The sequence below is a fragment of the Callorhinchus milii genome, unplaced genomic scaffold, assembly GCF_018977255.1.
Source record: "Callorhinchus milii isolate IMCB2004 unplaced genomic scaffold, IMCB_Cmil_1.0 Scaffold3, whole genome shotgun sequence".
NCBI lineage: Eukaryota > Metazoa > Chordata > Chondrichthyes > Chimaeriformes > Callorhinchidae > Callorhinchus > Callorhinchus milii.
This window is the reverse complement of record NW_024704744.1, coordinates 16,164,185-16,182,572: the sequence shown is the minus strand read 5'-3', so window position 1 is coordinate 16,182,572 and position 18,388 is coordinate 16,164,185. Positions and strand designations below refer to the sequence as shown.

General features: G+C 40.0%; 1 protein-coding gene across 5 annotated transcripts in view; it reads left to right on the top strand.

Moving 5' to 3' along the window:
* Window positions 1–1,574: 1,574 nt before the first annotated feature.
* The window catches only part of rock2a (rho-associated, coiled-coil containing protein kinase 2a), a 128,533-nt gene continuing 111,719 nt past the window's right edge, over window positions 1,575–18,388 (top strand). For 3 of the 5 annotated variants that reach the window (XM_042333646.1, XM_007897080.2, XM_042333647.1), the window contains exon 1: window positions 1,575–2,010. In XM_042333646.1, coding sequence (XP_042189580.1) covers window positions 1,918–2,010 — 93 coding nt within the window. In that variant the 5' untranslated portion in view covers window positions 1,575–1,917. The remainder of the gene's footprint in view (window positions 2,011–18,388) is intronic. The other 2 variants (XM_007897082.2, XM_007897081.2) reach the window with 1 other exon arrangement.

Below are 18,388 nucleotides of genomic sequence, written 5' to 3'. Positions count from 1 at the left end.
CATGATGGAAAATACAACAACTTGCACTTATATAGCGCCCTCCATGCAGGGTAGCATCTCAGAGCGCTTAACATGGTTGGAGCCTGACTCCCAGCAGGGGAGGGGACACGGAGGTGGCCATAAGCACCGTCGAAGAGGAAGGTTTTCAGGCATGACTTGAAAAAGGGGAGAGAGGTGAAGGGATTGAGGGAGATTGTTCCAGAGTTTCGGGGCGTAGTGGCTAAAAGCGTAAGCTCCGGTGGTGGAGCGGAGGGTGTGAGGGACGAGCAGGAGGTCGGTGCCAGTCAAACGGAGGCGCCGGGTGGTGGATTGAGGAGTGAGGAGGTCGGAGAGGTAGGGAGGTGCCAGGGAATGAATGGATTTGAACACGAGTGTGAGGATCTTGAGGTCGATCCATTCGGTGCTGGGGAACCAGGAGCCTGGCTAGAACTGGTGAGATGTGGGTACGGAGTTCGGTTCGGGTCAGCATGCGGGCGGCAGAGTTCTGAACGAGCTGCTTGTAAATGGTGGAGCTGAGGAGACCGGCGAGGAGGTGACAAACGCGTGCACGAGGGTTTCGGCTGTACGTGGAGTCCTGTAGCTCAGTGGTTAGAGCACTCGCTTTGCAAGTGAGAGACCTGAGTTCAATTCCAGGCAGGGCGAAACCTTGGGCAAGTTTCCTTACTCCACACAGAGCCTAATAATAATCCCTCCAAAAAAAACAATAATTAAATTGGTCATTTTCAATCTACGACTGTTTGTGGGACATGGCTGTGCGCAATTGGCTGCCGCGTTCGCCCACTAATAGACAGTCAATTCACTTTACAGTGTGTTCTGTGAAGCGCTTTGGGACGTCCTCCCGACGTGAAAAGCGCTATATCAAATGCAAGGATTATTATTATTATTATTATGTGGGTACGGTACAGTTTAGATCCGCAGGAGTGAAGACGTTGACCGGACCCGAGGAGCGGTGGCTTCCCTCTCGTCCACGTTCAGCTGCAGGAAGACTGCGCTCGTGTCTGCCCTGATGTCTGCCCGGACAAGCCGACGGAACGGCTACTTTTCCGTCTGTTTCCAAGGGCGGGCGGGCGGGAGGGCGGGCGGGTGGAAAGAGAGCAAATGGGAAATTGCCTTTGCAATGCCAACCAGACAAGTGCAGTGGTCAAGTCAACCAGAGAGGAGGAGGAGGGGGGGGGAGGAGCGAGCCTTGACCGCTTGAGTGACAGCTCGAAGCCACTCACTCGCTCCACCCCCACCCCAACTCCACCCGTGAGCCTCAGCGCGGTGGAATCCGATGACGTGCGGGAGGCCCGACCCGACCCACCCCGTCCCGTCCAGTCCCGCGCGGCTGTTTTGTCATCGGCTCGGAATCCTCGGCTCGCCTCGCCTCGCGTGCGTGCGTGCGCGATTGCGTGCGTGGGTGAGTGAGTGAGCGTACGCGCGCGAGCGGCTCCCGGATTCAAATCGGCAGCCGTTACCCCTGGCTCCCGTTGGAAGGCGCGGTCTGCGGGGGAGGAGGTGGAGGGAGGAGCCGGGGGCTGCCCGCCCGCCCGCCCGCCCGCTCACCCACCCACCCCGCACAGCTCAGCTCAGCTCATGTCTGTAGCAAGAAGACTTTTACTTTGTCCTCCCCTCGCTCTCCGGCTACTGCCTGAAGGCAGCTCTTTTAGGCCCAGGCTGCCGTGGCCGCTCTGAGGAGGACCGAGATAAGGGGGAGGGAGGGAACGAAAGGAAGACAGCAGAAAGAGGAGGAGAAAAAGAGGCGGCGGCGGCGGTGGAGAGACTGACTGACTTGCCCGACTGTCCGGTCTGAGAGCTTCTGAACTGGGAACTTTATCCCACCTGAACCTGATCGGGGAGGGAAAGAAATATCCCCCCAAACAGCAACAACAACCGCCGCCGCCGCCGCCACGCAAGGATTTACATTTTACCTGCGAGATGTCGTCAACAGATAACACGAAAACCCGACTGAAAAAGCTGGAGGCCATGATCAGGGACCCGAGGTCTCCCATAAACGCGGAAAGTTTGCTGGTGAGTCCCAACTGGAGGAGGGGATGTTTTCTTTTCTACACACACACACACACACACAACTTTTCTCTCCACAGTTGCAGTCAGACAGGCCCCGTCTGGGCCTCCAACTTACAGGCCGTGTTTTGAGAAAGGGGAAGAATTGTGTGGAGAAGGTTACATGTTTTGGTCCTCTGGTGTTTTTTTTAATCCGGTGGCACTGGCGGATTTTATAAAACGGATTGGACGTGACTTTATCTGATGGACAGGAATGGTGCGGTTACAGATCACAGTCTTCGGGGTAACTTGTGTCTCGAACAGTACGTGAGCAGATGGTTTGGAGAGAGCAAAATAGCCTTAAAATGTCACAAGTGTCGTGAGGTTTAAAAGCGTTGCGTTGTTTTTTTTTATTTCGTGGCTTTACTGGTTGGTATGTGGGCAGGTTGTACACCGCTGATCTCTCTGCATTGAAGTGGTTGAACATGTTTTTAATCATTTGAGTTGCGGCCACAGTATTACTTTTTTTTTCAAATCAGCCATTGGGTCCCCTTTGGCTCGCTGACAGCACAGCACGTTTCGGTCAGCATCATTCAATTTTTTCTTCACTGATAAGATCTGTGCAGGCCTTTTTATTTTTTTTTAGATGAAGACTATCCGTGTTCTGAGCCCGTTGCTGAAACAAGTGGTTGGGTTTTGATGTTGGTAAATGCGAAGAATTGTGAAGGGTTGAGGGGAGAAGAATCAAGTTTGAGCTATTAATATTAGGTGTTACCAATGTGTAGTTTGCTAAAAAGGTCCTGAACACTGTACGTGTATTTAAATCTACATTGATGACAGATGGGTGAGGTGTCAAATGATGCTACCCACAAGATATGCACATGTGTAATAGAAGATGTACTGTTCTTTGGTAACTGGTGGTTGGCTTGAGGTGTAACTTGCGAGTGCTGAAACACCAGTGATTTATTTTCCTTAGAGTGCTGGCCCCAACAACTTAAATCAACTTAAATGCTTAGTTAAACCAATTTAATTATTTAAGATATAGTTCAGTCAGACTTGCCAGGATGAAGATACTGAATGTCTCGTGACATCAAAATTGAGAACATTTGGACAAAGCTAGAGTGCATAATAAAATAGTAACATAAGAGTTCAGTTTGCAGATAGCAAAATCAATATTGAGTGGCTCATCTAAATGTTAGTATGTTTATAGCCTAAAACTATTATGAAGTCTATTTTTAATTTGTTACATACCTCCTTACCAGTTGGGTGCATTCAAGGAAGCACCAGTTACATTCAAGGAAGCGCCACTTACATTCAAGGAAGCACCAGTTACAACAGTCATAATAGTAAAATGTGCATTTCATGGACAGTAATTCCATTTCAGTTGTTAGTTTCCTACAAATAATTGTTTGAATTTTGCAATTGTTTCCGGAAAAATGCAGAATTTTCCTTTTGCACATTGTTCACAGCATCCAAGATGTCTAAAATTCAGATTATACAGGCAATTTACTTTACAGCGCTTTGTGACATCAAAGACATGATAAGGCGTTATATCAAATGCAAGGATCATTATGAGAAGCAGGATTTCCTACCTTGATAGTATCACTTCTTTTATTCTTGCATTCTGGGAAGTTGCTTGTCTGAGTACCTGCCATTCTGGAAATATAAAACTTTGATCAACTTCTGTTCAAAAATTTAGAAATTTAAAAAATATATTTTTTCTTAAATTCAAAGTTTATCTCAAACTTTTACAACAAACCTGTTTTGTTTGTGAACGGATCATTTACAGTAAGTGCAAAGGTAATGTGCTACAGTATTGTACTGCAGACAACAACAAATTGCATTTATATAGTGCCTTTCATGGGTGGACATCCCAAAGTGCTGGGAAATTACCTAAATTTGATATCAATACAGGACTTACTTTTTGAGTGATGTGAACTAACAAGGTAAAAATAAATAATAATAATAATTTGGTCACTCAATCCACAACTGTTTGTGGGACACTGCTGTGCACAATTGGCTGCTGTGTTTCGCCCACAAAATATACGGTCAATTCACTTTACATTATAAGCTGTGAAGTGCTTTGAGACGTCTCAAAGACGTGATAAGGCGCTATATCAAATGCAAGTATTATTATACTCGTTCAGATAAAACCAAGTTTTGCATCAGCAGATTTAAATTTATGCATATGGAAGGCAGTGGAGCCTGGCAAGTATAAAGGCAGCAGCAAATTCTTATGGAATTATTTCAATTTTAGAAGAGAGCTGGTGGAACAGAAGGCTGTTTTCTAATATTAGCAACATAAAAATACTCCACTGAATAACCTGAGAGCTTTACCTTGTACTGCTTACAATTGCAGTGTAATTGGTGTGAAGCCAAACAGTGTGAGACATTCCTTGAGGTGATCTTCTATCAATTCTGATGAGTGATCTGAACTCAAAATCAGTTTGACATAAGCAGAGGTTATATTGAAATTTCCAAGTTAGTGCAGTCCAAAAGTGTTTCCTCTCTCTCGTCATCCACAGTTCCTGAAGATCCAAAATATCAGCCGTGAAAGCTAAAAATTACCAGTTTAACTGACATCAGCAAGTGGCCCTATAAAGCCAGTGCAGATAACACCCTTTCTCTTACTATATGCTAATTGGAAATCATCAGCTATTTTAAAAACAAGTTGGACATTGTTGTGTATGTGATTGGATTGTGCTAATCTGCACTCCCACTCTAGAGTTGATGTGGGTCCACCACTGCACATGATCAGTTTCACTAATTTTCAGAATCATTATCCTATATCTGCAGGAATTGGGTGATGAAAATCCAAGGTTGCTCTGAATAGGTGAGAGAGAGAGAGCCTTTTATTTTCTTCACACTTTTTTCCTTTTTTTTTTCTTTCTTTACCCTCCTTGACCCCGACTCCCAGCTCAGGTACGAAACTCTTGTCTATCTAACACCTTGGGATGTCCTCCCGATGTGAAAGGCGCTATACAAATGTAATTTTGTTGTTGTTCTAAAGATGTGGAGTCTTGAGTTGGGTATTCTTTCATGGATCATACAATCAGGGAAATTACAGAACAAAGGGCGGTACCTTTGTACCTAATTCCAGAAAGAATGGCAAGATCCAATGCTTGGGGACCTCAGAGTGTGCTTTGGGGTACTGCTGAAGTTTAACCTGCTAACATTGCATAGCTTGCCAATTGCTTGGCCAGCTAGGACCGCCCTACTTAGGGCTCCCAGAGCTAAAAGGCACCGAATGGGAAAACTCCCTGGATAGGTCTGCCCCTCCAAATCCTACCGCTGAGCAGGCTTATTCCTTTTCAAATCTGTATTAATTGCTGGCAACTCTATGCCATTTTCCCCAAGCATACATTCTTCATGTGTAGCTCAGAATCTAGCATGATCATGCCCACACTCAGCATATACACACCAAAAGGAGATTTAACTGAAAGGTTATTTGGCTCATTTGATTGCATTCTTCCAGAATACCTACTCTACCATCTTCCCATTACAACATCTAGCTGTGTGTTAAATGAGTCCAAGGTCTGGTATTCAGATCATCCATTCTGATAACCCATTACAGCTGTTGTGTATCCTCTGTGTAAAGAAATACTTTCAAATGGCAGTCCTAAACTTGCCTTTCAAAAACCTTAACGTATGCCCTCTTATTCTTCTAATCTGCACGTTCCAGCAGGGGTCACTGGATAGTGATCAGGAACAGGAATTCTATGTTTTTTTAAAAATAAAGGTTTCCAAAATTGATTAGGGAAATATATTACTTTGAACTTTGAACTTCAATATCCCTGTTTTATGGCTACTTCAGAAAATGAAATAGTCAAATTACTGGTGAGTCATTTCTGTTTTTATAAATTGGTACAATATGCATTAAGATTGCTGCTCAGTGGAATGGGTTTAAACAAGTTTACAATTAGTTTGAATTAGATAGATTTGTTTTAAAAACAAAACACAAAATACTGCAGATGCTGGAATCTAAAACAAACAGAGAGAGCTGAGAAAACTCAGCAGATCAGGCAGCATCTATGGAGAAAGAAAAGTGAGTCAACGTTGACTCACTTTCCTTTCTCCATAGATGCTGCCTGACCTGCTGAGTTTTCCCAGCTCTCTCTGTTTGTTTGTTTTACAAACAGTTCTGTACATTAGAGTAATATTTGCTCAAAATAATCATTCACTATGTCTAATGTGGAATGTTAAGCTTAGAAGCTTAAAAACGTAATATTTTTTTAAAGAATTATTTAGGCCATGTTTACCAGTTTATGTTAGTTGTTACTGCATCTCTGAATGTACATATAATTTCAAACTGTGGTCTTAATTTGACAGTCAAAGGATCTGTAAATTATCTAATGATTATCTTCACAAGTGAGTAAAGCTCTACTTGTGAGACTGACTATAACTCATAATTTACTTATGGAGATGTGTATCACTTGTTATTTTTTCCTGTGACCTGACCTGTTTGTGCCAAAACTTAAACATTGTATGATGCTTGTACATGTGTAATGATAATAATAATAATACTTGCATTTGATATAGTTCCTTAACATGTCCTCGAGATATCTCAAAGCACTTCACAGCATATACTGTGAAGTGGAATCGACTGTAGTAAGCAGGATTTATAATAATAATTCTTGCATTTGATGTTGCCCCTTGTCACGTCATTAAGACAGCTCAGAGCGCTTCACAGAATATATTGTAAAGTGAATTGACTGTATTTTTTGAGGGCGAAACACAGCAGCCGTAAAATTACAATTGAGGAGGGAACTGAAAACTTCCTGGAAGGATAAATGGTCAGCTTGCGAGTATCTTTCTGGAGCTTAATTTGATTTAACACGTACATGTAGAAGAAAAATAATCTAGCTATTCCAGTAACATTTTTGATACTTTATTTTGTATTTATGTGCTCACTCCCTCACCTGAAAAAGACACAACTGTTAGAGTAGGATTATCTGTTTATTTTTGGCTGCTAAAGTAATTTAATGTTTTTTAGGCTACGAGAACTGCCAGCCATTTAGAATATTTGTTTACATTAGCATTAAAGTTAAATTTGCAGCCCTGAAAAAAATATTTTTATTGATTGATTAAGTTACATTTGGTGACTTATTCTTAATAATAATAATCCTTGCATTTGATATAGCGTTTTTGAGATGCCTCAAAGTGCTTTGCAGAATATACTGTAAAGACTATTTTTGTGGGCGAAACATCAACACATAAGACATAAAATTGAAATTCTGAAAATGCTAAATATTGTTATTACTACAAGTCTGGAATGCCGCGAGGTGTGTCGTACTTATGAGTGGCATTTGCTTGATATGTAGTGCCTTAATCTTAAATCATTTTTATGTTATGTTTTTGTTTCGCGACTGAATCCTTGTGGTGTATATTATATTCAGGCAATTGAGAAGTGATTTTTTCCCCCATGCCTTTGCAGCTCCAGAAATGACAGATATGTGTGAGGTTTGGGTGATCTTCTGTTCCTTGTTGTGAGGAAGTAAATCTCAGCCATTTTCTTTCTTTCTCATGTGCATTATTTTGCATTCTTTCTCTTTTTGTTCTCTTGTCATTGCATACTCAAATCTCGGTCCCCCCTCCCCCCAATCCTTTACCCAGAGTAGTAGGGCTAAAATCAGCAACTCACTATGTGGGAATTGCTGATGTATGAATCATGTCCTAGCACTCGATTATACAGTGCTTTGCATTCCCAGTGTGCTACTTTCCCACCTGTTTATTATTTTAATAAATGTTTGGCTGACTTAAATATTTGTCATTAGAAATTGTAAACCCTCTCAGTAAAACTTTGTGAGACAAAAATGGATTGTTTTGTCTGCTGTTTATTTTGGCTCAGTGGGACAGGTTCGTAATTTTTTAAATTGAAAACCTAGGTGAAGAGCCAGGTCTAAAGTGGAATAAAGTTTGAAACAAGATAAGTCAAGAAGTGGTTAGGTGATATCAAGCTTGTGTTTTCAACTTTTGGTTTGTATTTAATATGCTTAAATAATGTTATAGTGGGAATCTTGCAATTGTTCTTACCTGATCTTAATAATATATTTAATAATAATAATAATCCTTGCATTTGATATCGTAGAATTATACAGCACAGAAGGCGGCCATTCGGCCCATCTTGTCTGTGCCAGTTCGTTGAAAAGAGCTATCCAACCCCTTGTCCTCTCCAAATAATTATCTAACGCTTTATCATGGCTTTGAAATGTCTCAAAGCACTTCACAGAATATATTGTAAAGTGTTTTGACTGAGTTTTTGTGCGCGAAACACAGCAAACAATTACGTACTGCTGTGTCCCTCAAACAATCGTGGATTGAGTGACCAAATTATCATTATTATTTTATTGACCTTTGTTGCAAAAACTCGTTCTAAAACTATGTCACGGACCTGCTGGAACTCCGCTCTGACATAATCAGGTTTCCAAACAGATTGATGTGAAGGAATCGCATCAAGAATTTTAATCCCCAAAGTAGCAAGAACAGTCAGCATACAGTAACTAAATCTTATAGTCTATATTGAGTATCCACTTGCAAAGTCAGCTAATTTTATAATCCATTGGAATTGATAATAATTGTACTGTAGCGTTATCTATAAGACAGGTTTACAATTAAGTCTTATGCAAATTGGATACATCAATCACATTGATTTCACTTTTTAAAAATTTTCAAAGTGATATCAATACAGCAAGTTTTCAAAATGAAACTCCCACAACGCTACTGTAAACACATCCAATGTTGTAGTGGGTTAGATCAGAGTTGTTGAACCCAGATTTGTACCGAGCCACAGCTCATGAACAACAGTGTGAACCACACCTGTCAAAAAAGTCATAGAATTTCATCTGAAAGATTTATTTATAAGCATGTCATATACTTTTTCAGCAAATCCCTCACCAAGAATATCACATAGACAGCTTCAAAGCTCAAACTAAAACGAGTATTAGCAGTATAAAAGCAAAACAACATATTCATGAGATTTGACAGTTGTTTTTCTCAACCAATTTCTGAAAATTTGTTTAAAAAGTTGTGTAACCACACAGTGTAGTTCTGCCGCCAAATGTTTGTTTGTCAAGAGATATCTGTATTTTCTTTTGATGAAAGTTTTCTCAGCAAATGTCGATCCAAACATTGAAAGTATTCGCCGTGATTGTTTTTACTCAGACAAGTATTATTTTAGATGATTATTTCAACTGAATATTTGAAAGGCCTGATACTACATACACACAACGCATTTAAGTAACCGTGCACACACCTCTGTAAACAAATTGTCGGTGGAAATTATCAGAGACACATGCTTTCTGCTGAAGCTGATGTGGCCTTGAGGCACCCCCAGACCCTTCATGAGTTGCATGTAGATCACGGCTCTGATTCGACTGCGCTGTGTTTGAACATCACTCTTTTATCTCCGGGGTGGGGGGCAGGCTGTAAATACAGTTCAGACTATGGGGTGTCACTGGTGTGAGTTTTTGCACCAGTCGGGGAGACTGATTGTTGAATTGACTACATTGTCAAATCAACTTGAGTTTAATCACTTCCCTAGAACAACAACAAAATTACATTTATAGAACGCCTTTCACGTCGGGAGGACGTCCCAAAGCACTGAACAGTCAGGTGTCGGGGCCCAAGCATGGGAGAGGGGTGGTGTAGGGCTGAGGGAAGGCGGAGAGGTGGGAGGGAGACCAAAGGCACAGTCGAAGAGAAGGGTCTTGAGGCTGGCTTGAAGGGAGGAAGCGAGGTGAAGGACAGTGGGATGGATTTCTAAAGTGTGGGGGCAGAGAGGCTAAAAGCCCGGCCACAGATGGTAGGGCGGGTCGGACGGGAGACATGGAGCAGGCCGGAGCTCGCTGAACGGAGGGAGCAGCCAGGTTGGTAGGGGGTCAGAGAGGTAGGAGTGGGTAAGGCCATGGATGGCCTTAAAGGTGAGGACGAGGGTCTTGAACTCGATCCTCTGGGGGATGGGGAGCCAGTGGAGTTGGGTGAGGGTGGTAGTGATGGGGTCACGGCGCCTGGTGCGTGAGAGTACACAAGCTGCAGAGTTCCATTCAAATTGTATAGTGGTCTGGGCATTTTGGTCTGGAGTACTGTATATAGTTCTGGTTACCACAACGTAAGGGGGCTGTCTATATACTCTGGAGACAGTATACAGGAGACCTGTAATCTCTTGCTTTCTGTAGTAAAATCAGAGTATTCGTTGTTGAGAACTCTGCACATGAAACTGTTTGTACTCGGGGCTCAAACATGGCTGGTATGGGAAACTTTTTTTTAAAAATTGCAATAATGCAGGTTGGGATGTACCATGAAAATTGAAATTGTGGTGCAATACCTTGTTAACAGTGGCGGCGTCAGGCTCCGCCACTGTTAAATGCTCTGAGATGCTCTGCTGCATGGAGCGCGCTATATAATTGCAAATTGTTGTTGTTGTTGGGAGGATAGAAGAAGCTTTATTACAGGTGTGGGAGTGCTTGAATTTGATCTTGTGTGCTCAGGTTGGAAGTATCCTTTCCCCAAGTTCCCCTTGCATTCCTCATTTTAAGCAAAAAAGCTTTTAAAATGTGTAGCTGACATATGAAGATTTCTTTTAAAAAAACAACGGAATTATCAAATCTTAGGAGAGACATAAGGTAATTGGTTTCAAATGATGATTCTATGAATGCTGGTCCTTGCTAAAGATATTGTTCTTGACAGCGCACTCTGACAAAGGTCAATGAAGTTACTGACCAAATGAAGAGTAATCTGAGTGTCATCAGAAGGTAGACCCATCTGTCTTGCTCAATGCATGTACTTTTCACCAGGGATCATTACTCCTTAATCATGAATGAAAATGATTCTCTTCTTCCGCTTCTTTCCTATTCCCCCCCAACCCCCCGCCAAATCCCTGATGGCTAGCCCAGGCATATTGAGGTCATTTATATTGCCCCACCACCCAAGCTGTCTACAGAACATGAATGAATTTAGCGGTTTGATGATTTGTTTGCTTGAGTATTTTACTATGAAAACCATTTTGATTCTCTTAGATCGTATAGATTGGGGGATCCAGCCCATCTAAATGCATCTGATAATGACACAAGAATATTGATAAATAGTATTAATAATCCTTGCATTTGATGTGGTGCCTTATCATGTCTTTGAGATGCCTCAAAGATTTTCACAGAATATACTGTCAAGTGATGTAGTATGTAGTCCTATAGCTCAGTAGTGAGAGCGCTCGCCTTGCAAGCGAGAGAATGGGTTTGATTCCTGGCAAGGAGAAACATTGGGCAAGTTTCCTTACTCCACATGCCTCTGTTTACCTAGCAGTAAGTAGTAACCCGGTTGTTAGTCGATTGGCGGATCGCTTTTCCGGGGAATAATTCCTTCAAAAATATTAATAATAAATTGGTCACTCAATCTACGACTGTTTGTGGGACTCTGCTGTGCTTAATTGGTTTCTGCATTTCACCCACAAAATATAAAGTCAATTCACTTTACAGGTGTCTCGAAGATGTGATAAGGCGCTATACCAAATGCAAAGATTATTATAATGAACCATATTCTTCAGTGGAAATTCTTAAAAATTCTGGTTTCATATTGGGCTACGTCAACTATTCCGTCAGTAGTTTGTTATACATTGCTGTTCCTTGAAGTTGCTATCACAGGATTTTAATTCTCAGGGAAGTTGGAGATTTATTTAGTTTAGCTGACTTATCTGGATAAGATGCTATTTTTCTTTTTAAAATTTGCACTGAAACTGCACCAGTTTGTACATCTTAATCGGTTGTTTCTCACGTATGACTGTTCTTGTTACTTTTGGTGTTAAATTTTAATACCGTAGCAAACTGTCTGGGCAAATATTCTGCTTGTTAAAGAGTACAATTGGCTGCTGCATTTTGCCTACAAAATACACAGTCAATTTGCTTTACATTATATTCTGTGATGTGCTTTGAACATCAAAATGCTGGGAACAGGAAAAATCCCAGCACAATTCCTTAAGACACCTCTGCTAAAGTAACCTAAAAGCTGCTGTATCCTCTGCTTCCCTTCCTTCTGCCACATTCCCGTCTTTGCCGTCATATCCAACGACTAGTTCAGAAAGTCTTGTTGTACTCTATTATTATGGCTTCCCACTATTGATTTGCCTACAAAGTAAGCCTTCGCTATATTACAGTAAATCATGTGATGTGCGTTGAGATCTTTTGAACATAAGGCATTATTTCAAATTCAAGTTATTATTATTAATTTGCACGTTACAACCTCAAAAAGTATATTTAGTTAGACAATGGGGACTATTTTTTGCCAAGTGTAAATACATGAGTAGAAATTGAAATATAGCTGCTTAATGGTTGTTAATTTTATATTTCATTGTTTTCATTGGTTAATTACATAATTTTATTTATATAAAAGTATATAATTGTCATATCTATTTAAATATTAATCCATTCAATTATTTAATAACTTTCAATTGATAAATACATTAATTCTAATAATTAATCTAACATTAAAAAAGTTATCTTTTATCTGAGTAAAATATAGTATATGATAATGCAAATAATGTACTTAATCCATTGGTCACCCTCTTCCTTTTCCCTGGAAGCAATGAATTCTTCCTTTTTTCCTTAATCTTCCTTTTAATTTTCCTGTTGATCTATTTCAGAGTATTTTTCTTTAATTTGCCCCGAGTGCACTTAGGAATGTCTTGCATTCTAAGTATAAACTATGTATTTGACTATGGATTATTTGTCATTGTTGATGTTTCCAGTATATATTCCAGGTGGAGTCCTGTAGCTCAGTGGTTAGAGCACTCGCTTTACAAGCAAGAGACCTGAGTTCAATTCCAGGCAGAGGGCGAAACCTTGGGCAAGTTTCCTTACTCCACACAGAGCCTAATAATAATCCCTCCAAAACGAAAAACAATAATAAAAATTGGTCATTTTCAATCCACGACGGTTTGTGGGACATTGCTGTGCACAATTGGCTGCCGCGTTCGCCCACAAATATACAGTCAATTCACTTTACAGTATATTCTGTGAAGCGCTTTGGGACGTCCTCCCGACGTGAAAAGCGCTATATCAAATGCAAGGATTATTATTATTATTATTATTATTATAAAGTTTTTGAAGGATGTTCACTTATCCTTGAGCAGAGCCCCAGTGTATAACTATGTTCAGTCCTCAAACTCTTGAACTTTGCCTGACTAAAGTTGTATTCTGAAATATCATTCTGTTACATATTTTGGAAAATGTTAAAATAAATTGGCGAAAAAATTATAAGCATTGCAAAAGTTTGGCAACAAATTACTAATTTTGTGGAAAAAGCTAAAGAAATGATTCCCCCCCACCCCCACCCCTATAAACTGTAATTTCAGTCCTGAGGTTAAGATAAGGATTTGGACAGGAGGGCATTTGAAATCGGATGCAACACAGTTTTTCCAGATGTCCTTCATTTGATTCTGTAGTTTTTAGTGAGAGTATTTGAACTGTGTTACAGCACTCAGTCTTGTAGTTAGATTGTTAATGGTGAAATGCATAATCTTAATAGTAATTTTTACATTTGATGCATCATATTTCATGACTCCAGTAGAGACTAGGATATTGGAATCATCTAAGAAACCGCTTGATACTTTAATCAAATCCCACCTTTGTTCTTTCAGTTTTTTTNAAAAAGTGGATAATCTTTAAAATTGTAATAATAGCCCTTGCAATTAATATCGCACCTTTCATATCGTGAGGATGTTTCATAGCGCATCACTACTTTGTACTGAAATTTGCGCACAGCAGTGTCCCACAAACAACCATAAAATGAATGACCAATTTTATCCGGGGATTGTTGGCCAGGGCATTGGGAGAATCTTCTCTTTTAGAATAGCGACATGGAATCTTTAACATCCATCTGAACAAACTGACAGGACCTCAGGACCTCACATTTCTATGGAGGACGGCACCTCCAATAATGCAGCCCTCCCCCAGCACTGCATTGGACTGTCAGCCTGCACTTGTGAGTTTAAAGTTCAGATTTAGGGCTTTGAGCTCGCAGCTTTCTGATCCAAGGTGACTATGCTACTAACTGAGCCAGAGGCTGACACCTACATTTTCAGTTGTTGAAACAAAAGGGGCTGCCTTTATCCATAGCATTTCTTGCAATCTTTGTTCTATCTAAATAGGTATGCTTGTGATGCTTTGACAAGTACAATTTTCGCCTGTACAGTCTGTTAGGTTTATTCTCACAGAACCCTGGAGAGTTCATCTTGGTAGGATGTGTGAATTGTGATTCATGTCAACCCTATTGTACTTAGAAGGCAAAAATATGTTTCAGTTCAATATCTCGGACGATGCTAAAAGGAAGTGTGAAAAAACAGCTGGCATCCGGGCTGCCACTGCTATTCATGTGCGAATGAATGTACATCGTGCCGGAAGTGATGTAAGTGGCAGCCTGATGACTTGGAAGTCAGCCATTTTTTAGCATGGGACGTGTCTGGTTTGTGCCTGAAGCACACTTCACTTGTGGTACTGGGTCCAGAGGGCACCTGTGTTAAAAGCGATCCTGTGCTTTAGCGAACACTTAATAATGAGTTTGGCCTACAGCAGTATTTCCTCATGTAGAATCACTGTGGTTTAAAATGCAGTTTTTTTNAAAAAAGCTGTTGCTTAAACAGATACCAATGTACTATTTTGAATTGAAACTTTAAAGGGACAGATAACCTAAAACAACTTTTTACTCTTGAGACTTTCAATTCTGTAACCACATAATTAATTGAAGCTTCAACTTACAATTTAAGATGCAATTTAAATGCTGAGCATGTTTATTTTAATATTTCATAAATATGCATTGCCTGTATAAGAAATCGTCAACTAAATAGATCATATTTATTTTAAACTAAACCTTTAGATAGTTGCAAGCTGGAATCTCTATCCCAGTTCCTCCATTGACTTATAAGGAAACAATATTTTTAAAGAAAGGTTTTGAAATAATTGGTTTAGGTCACCATTCTCTATACATATCTACATATCTTAATTATAAATAGCTTCTATTGCTGGGATTCACCCAGAAACTATTCATGGCAGTCTATAAAAATAGCAGGAGTTTATTCCATCATTTGTGAAACTTGAGTCTACAATTACTTTAAAGCAAAATCTAAATGATTTTTTTTGCATAATAGACTCCAATGAAACTATGCACATTTTGCTGAATGGTGAATTCTGCTAATAATTCGGGGCTGCTTTCCCCCTTGTCCCTGTCCCAATATTACTTAACATCCCTCAGGAAGAAGATTACATCTAGGTCAGTAAACACTTCCAGTTTTAAACTTATTTCATAGAATTTGGAAGAAGTGTATGGATACTTTTAATTCGTGCATTTCACTTTGGGAAACATCTCAAAGAGCTTCACAGGATATACAAGAATGTACCCCACTTTACAGCGAATCCTGTACAGTACTTTTAAGACGTCCGCCTGAAATGAAAGGGCTATATCAAATATAAGGATAATTATACAATGAAAGCCACTTAAGGCGGAAGCCAGTTGCCTGGACGCTGGGTAAATCAAAAAAACTGCCCGGCCCCGGTTTCTCTGGCTTAAGCAGCTTTCACTGTACTATAAAGTAGATTAATTATATTTTGTGCATGAAACAATATGGGCTAAATGATGACCACCCTTCCCATTCACCTCTTAGGATCAAATCATGTCGGATATTAGGGTTCTATTGTAAATTAGCTTTAAGTTTTCTCTAGTGAGTTCTCAATTTATGTGGTTTTCAGCACGAAGCTGCTATTGGACCACAATTTTAATAATTCTGTTCCTTTCGCTTAGATATTGATGAGTGGTGCCAATTTGTAAACAATACATAAGATCTCATTTAAATGCAATTAGGCTAACTGATTTTATCATCACTTATTTTTTATACCTGTATTTATTATCTATAAGCTGTTGTTCTTTTGTCCAACTGGACCAAATTAGCATTTTCCAAACCTGTACATTTTATGATTCTATAAATTTGGATGATAAAAAGTTTTACATTTTCAAATGAGTTGAGTCTTGGTTCATTTCCATGTTTGCATTTATATAGAGCCCTTCACACACCGGACGGCCTCTCGAAGCACTTTGTTTTTAGTATGTTTTTTAAGGAGGGGATTGATGACATTTGTTTTGATGGGGAGTGCGACTGAGCCTGAGAGGGACTGATTTGTTACAATACTGTATATTGTCAAAATGGAACATATTCTCTCTGCATTGATTATTACCCACTGAAAGGAGTAAATCTTTGTGCCAACACTTAATAGGTTGGCAACCCCTAAATAATTTTTGCAACCCCTAAATAATTTTTGTCAAAGTGGGAAAATCCAGTATATCTCATGTTTTCTTAGAAGAAATATCCTGCTTTAATCCACACTAATTTGTTACATATCTTTTGAAATAAGAACACAATTCCGTAAAGATTGTCATTCCCCAACACTATGAACAGTGGCCAAACGCTTGAGCAATAATGTTATGCATTTTCTTTGCATTTATTCATGGTAGTTGTTGCTCCATGAACTTCCTGAGGCAAGCATCCAAAAATGCTTACGTATTATCATATGAATCACATTGTTCATTTTTGGCAATGTTTGGCAGGGTTTAAATTAAAGAGGTTCTGACAGTAAAAAAATATTTTGAATGTTACTGCTTCAAAAATGGATATTTTTGTTGTGACAGTGGGATCTATTATGTGTGGGCTACATTACAGGTGCTCTTATTCCCTTATTTGTACAATTAATAACCAATAAAATGATTGACCTTTGATTATATGAATTGTTTTCGTTAGCTCTAAGTTGTATAATTGAGGACGCATGTAATTTCCTTTTCACACACATTAACCTGTGTTTTAGACAATGAATAATAGACTCCAGTGCCTTTGAAAATGGTGCATTAAAAGTGGAGGTTGGCTTTGGGTTATGGTGTCTTAGGGTTACAATAAAAATTTACCCTGGCTGACTTGAAATACTGTGAGTGGAATCACTGAAGATATTTCAGAAATGCCTCACTCAAAGTTTCTGTTTGTGTAAAATCAAAATGAGGGGCCAGCTATATACTCTCAATTTCAGGGAGGAGAAATTATTTTGAAAACCATGCACATCAGTTTTCTGAGAATAGAAACATTTTGATCAGAAACAGAATTGTTAACATACCCAGTTAAAATTGTTTTAATAGCCTTGATTTAAAAATAGTTCTCAGATCAATTAATTTTCAGCTTGAAGAATATTTAAATTTCCCACTACAGCAGAATATGTTCACCCTCATTGTGTATGGCTTTTGTAAATTGAAAGATTTCAACTTATTTTAACTTGTTATGGCCTTGCAATCACTGTAGTGATATCACAGGTTTAACAGAGGTACCAGGTTTTTTTGCCAGCAGCATCTATGTATGCTGTTCTCCAAACTTAGAGCTATCTATAAATGCACTTGAGCAAGTACAGAAATATTTTTTGCTGTTTGGACACACCAAGCATTTCTGTAATTAGGTCCTTTTGGATAAATTGCAGTTTAACTATTGAATCTGTTTGTGGGTCACAAAAGTGAGTGGATAGAAATAGTTGTACATTCCCTTTCTTTGGTTTCCCTTTGGCCTTGTGTTTCCAACCTGGTTAGGTGGCTAAAAGTGATCATACCACTTGGAAACTGAAATTGATCATGACCCATTTTATAGGTAATTGACACTTGCATGTAACAGCCAACTGGGGTCGGAACTTTGTGCCATCAAAATCACTGATGGAAAATTGCCTCTTATAACAGCATGTTGTGAAATGTTAATGGACTACTTGGCCACGTAAGAATAGGTTAATTAAAATAACAGTTGTTTTTACTGACATACCTAGTTCTCACAAACTAAATATAGTTCACGTGAAACCAAAAGCCAATCCATTTATATTTTGATAATTCAACAGGTAAAATTTATTGAAATTAACCAATTGTTTCTAATCCGGTTTGTGATCCTGCTGGAAATCAACAACCACAAAATTACATTTCTACAGCACCATTCACGTAGGGAGGACGTCCAAGGCTCTGGACAGTCAAAGTTTCGGACCTAAGTTGGTGGTCAGGATTGGGGAGGGGGGGAGCCAAGGTGATCAAAAGCACCAAGAGGAAGGTTTTGAGACTAGTCTTGAAGGAGGCAAGGGAGGGGGGCGAGGCGGAGGGACTGCGGGATGGAATTCCAGAAGGTGGGGGCAGAGTGGCAGAAGGCCTGCCTGCCAATGGTGGGGCAGGCAAGGCGGGGGGCGTGAAGCAGGCTGGAGCCCGCTGAGCGGAGGGAGCAGGCAGGATGGTAGGGGGTTAGGAAGTCGTAAAGATTGAGGGGAGCAAGACCATGGAGGGCTTTGAAGGCGAGGACCAGGATCTTGAACTGTATCCTCTGTGTGATGGGAAGCCAGTGGAGTTGGGCGAGGATGGGGGTGAT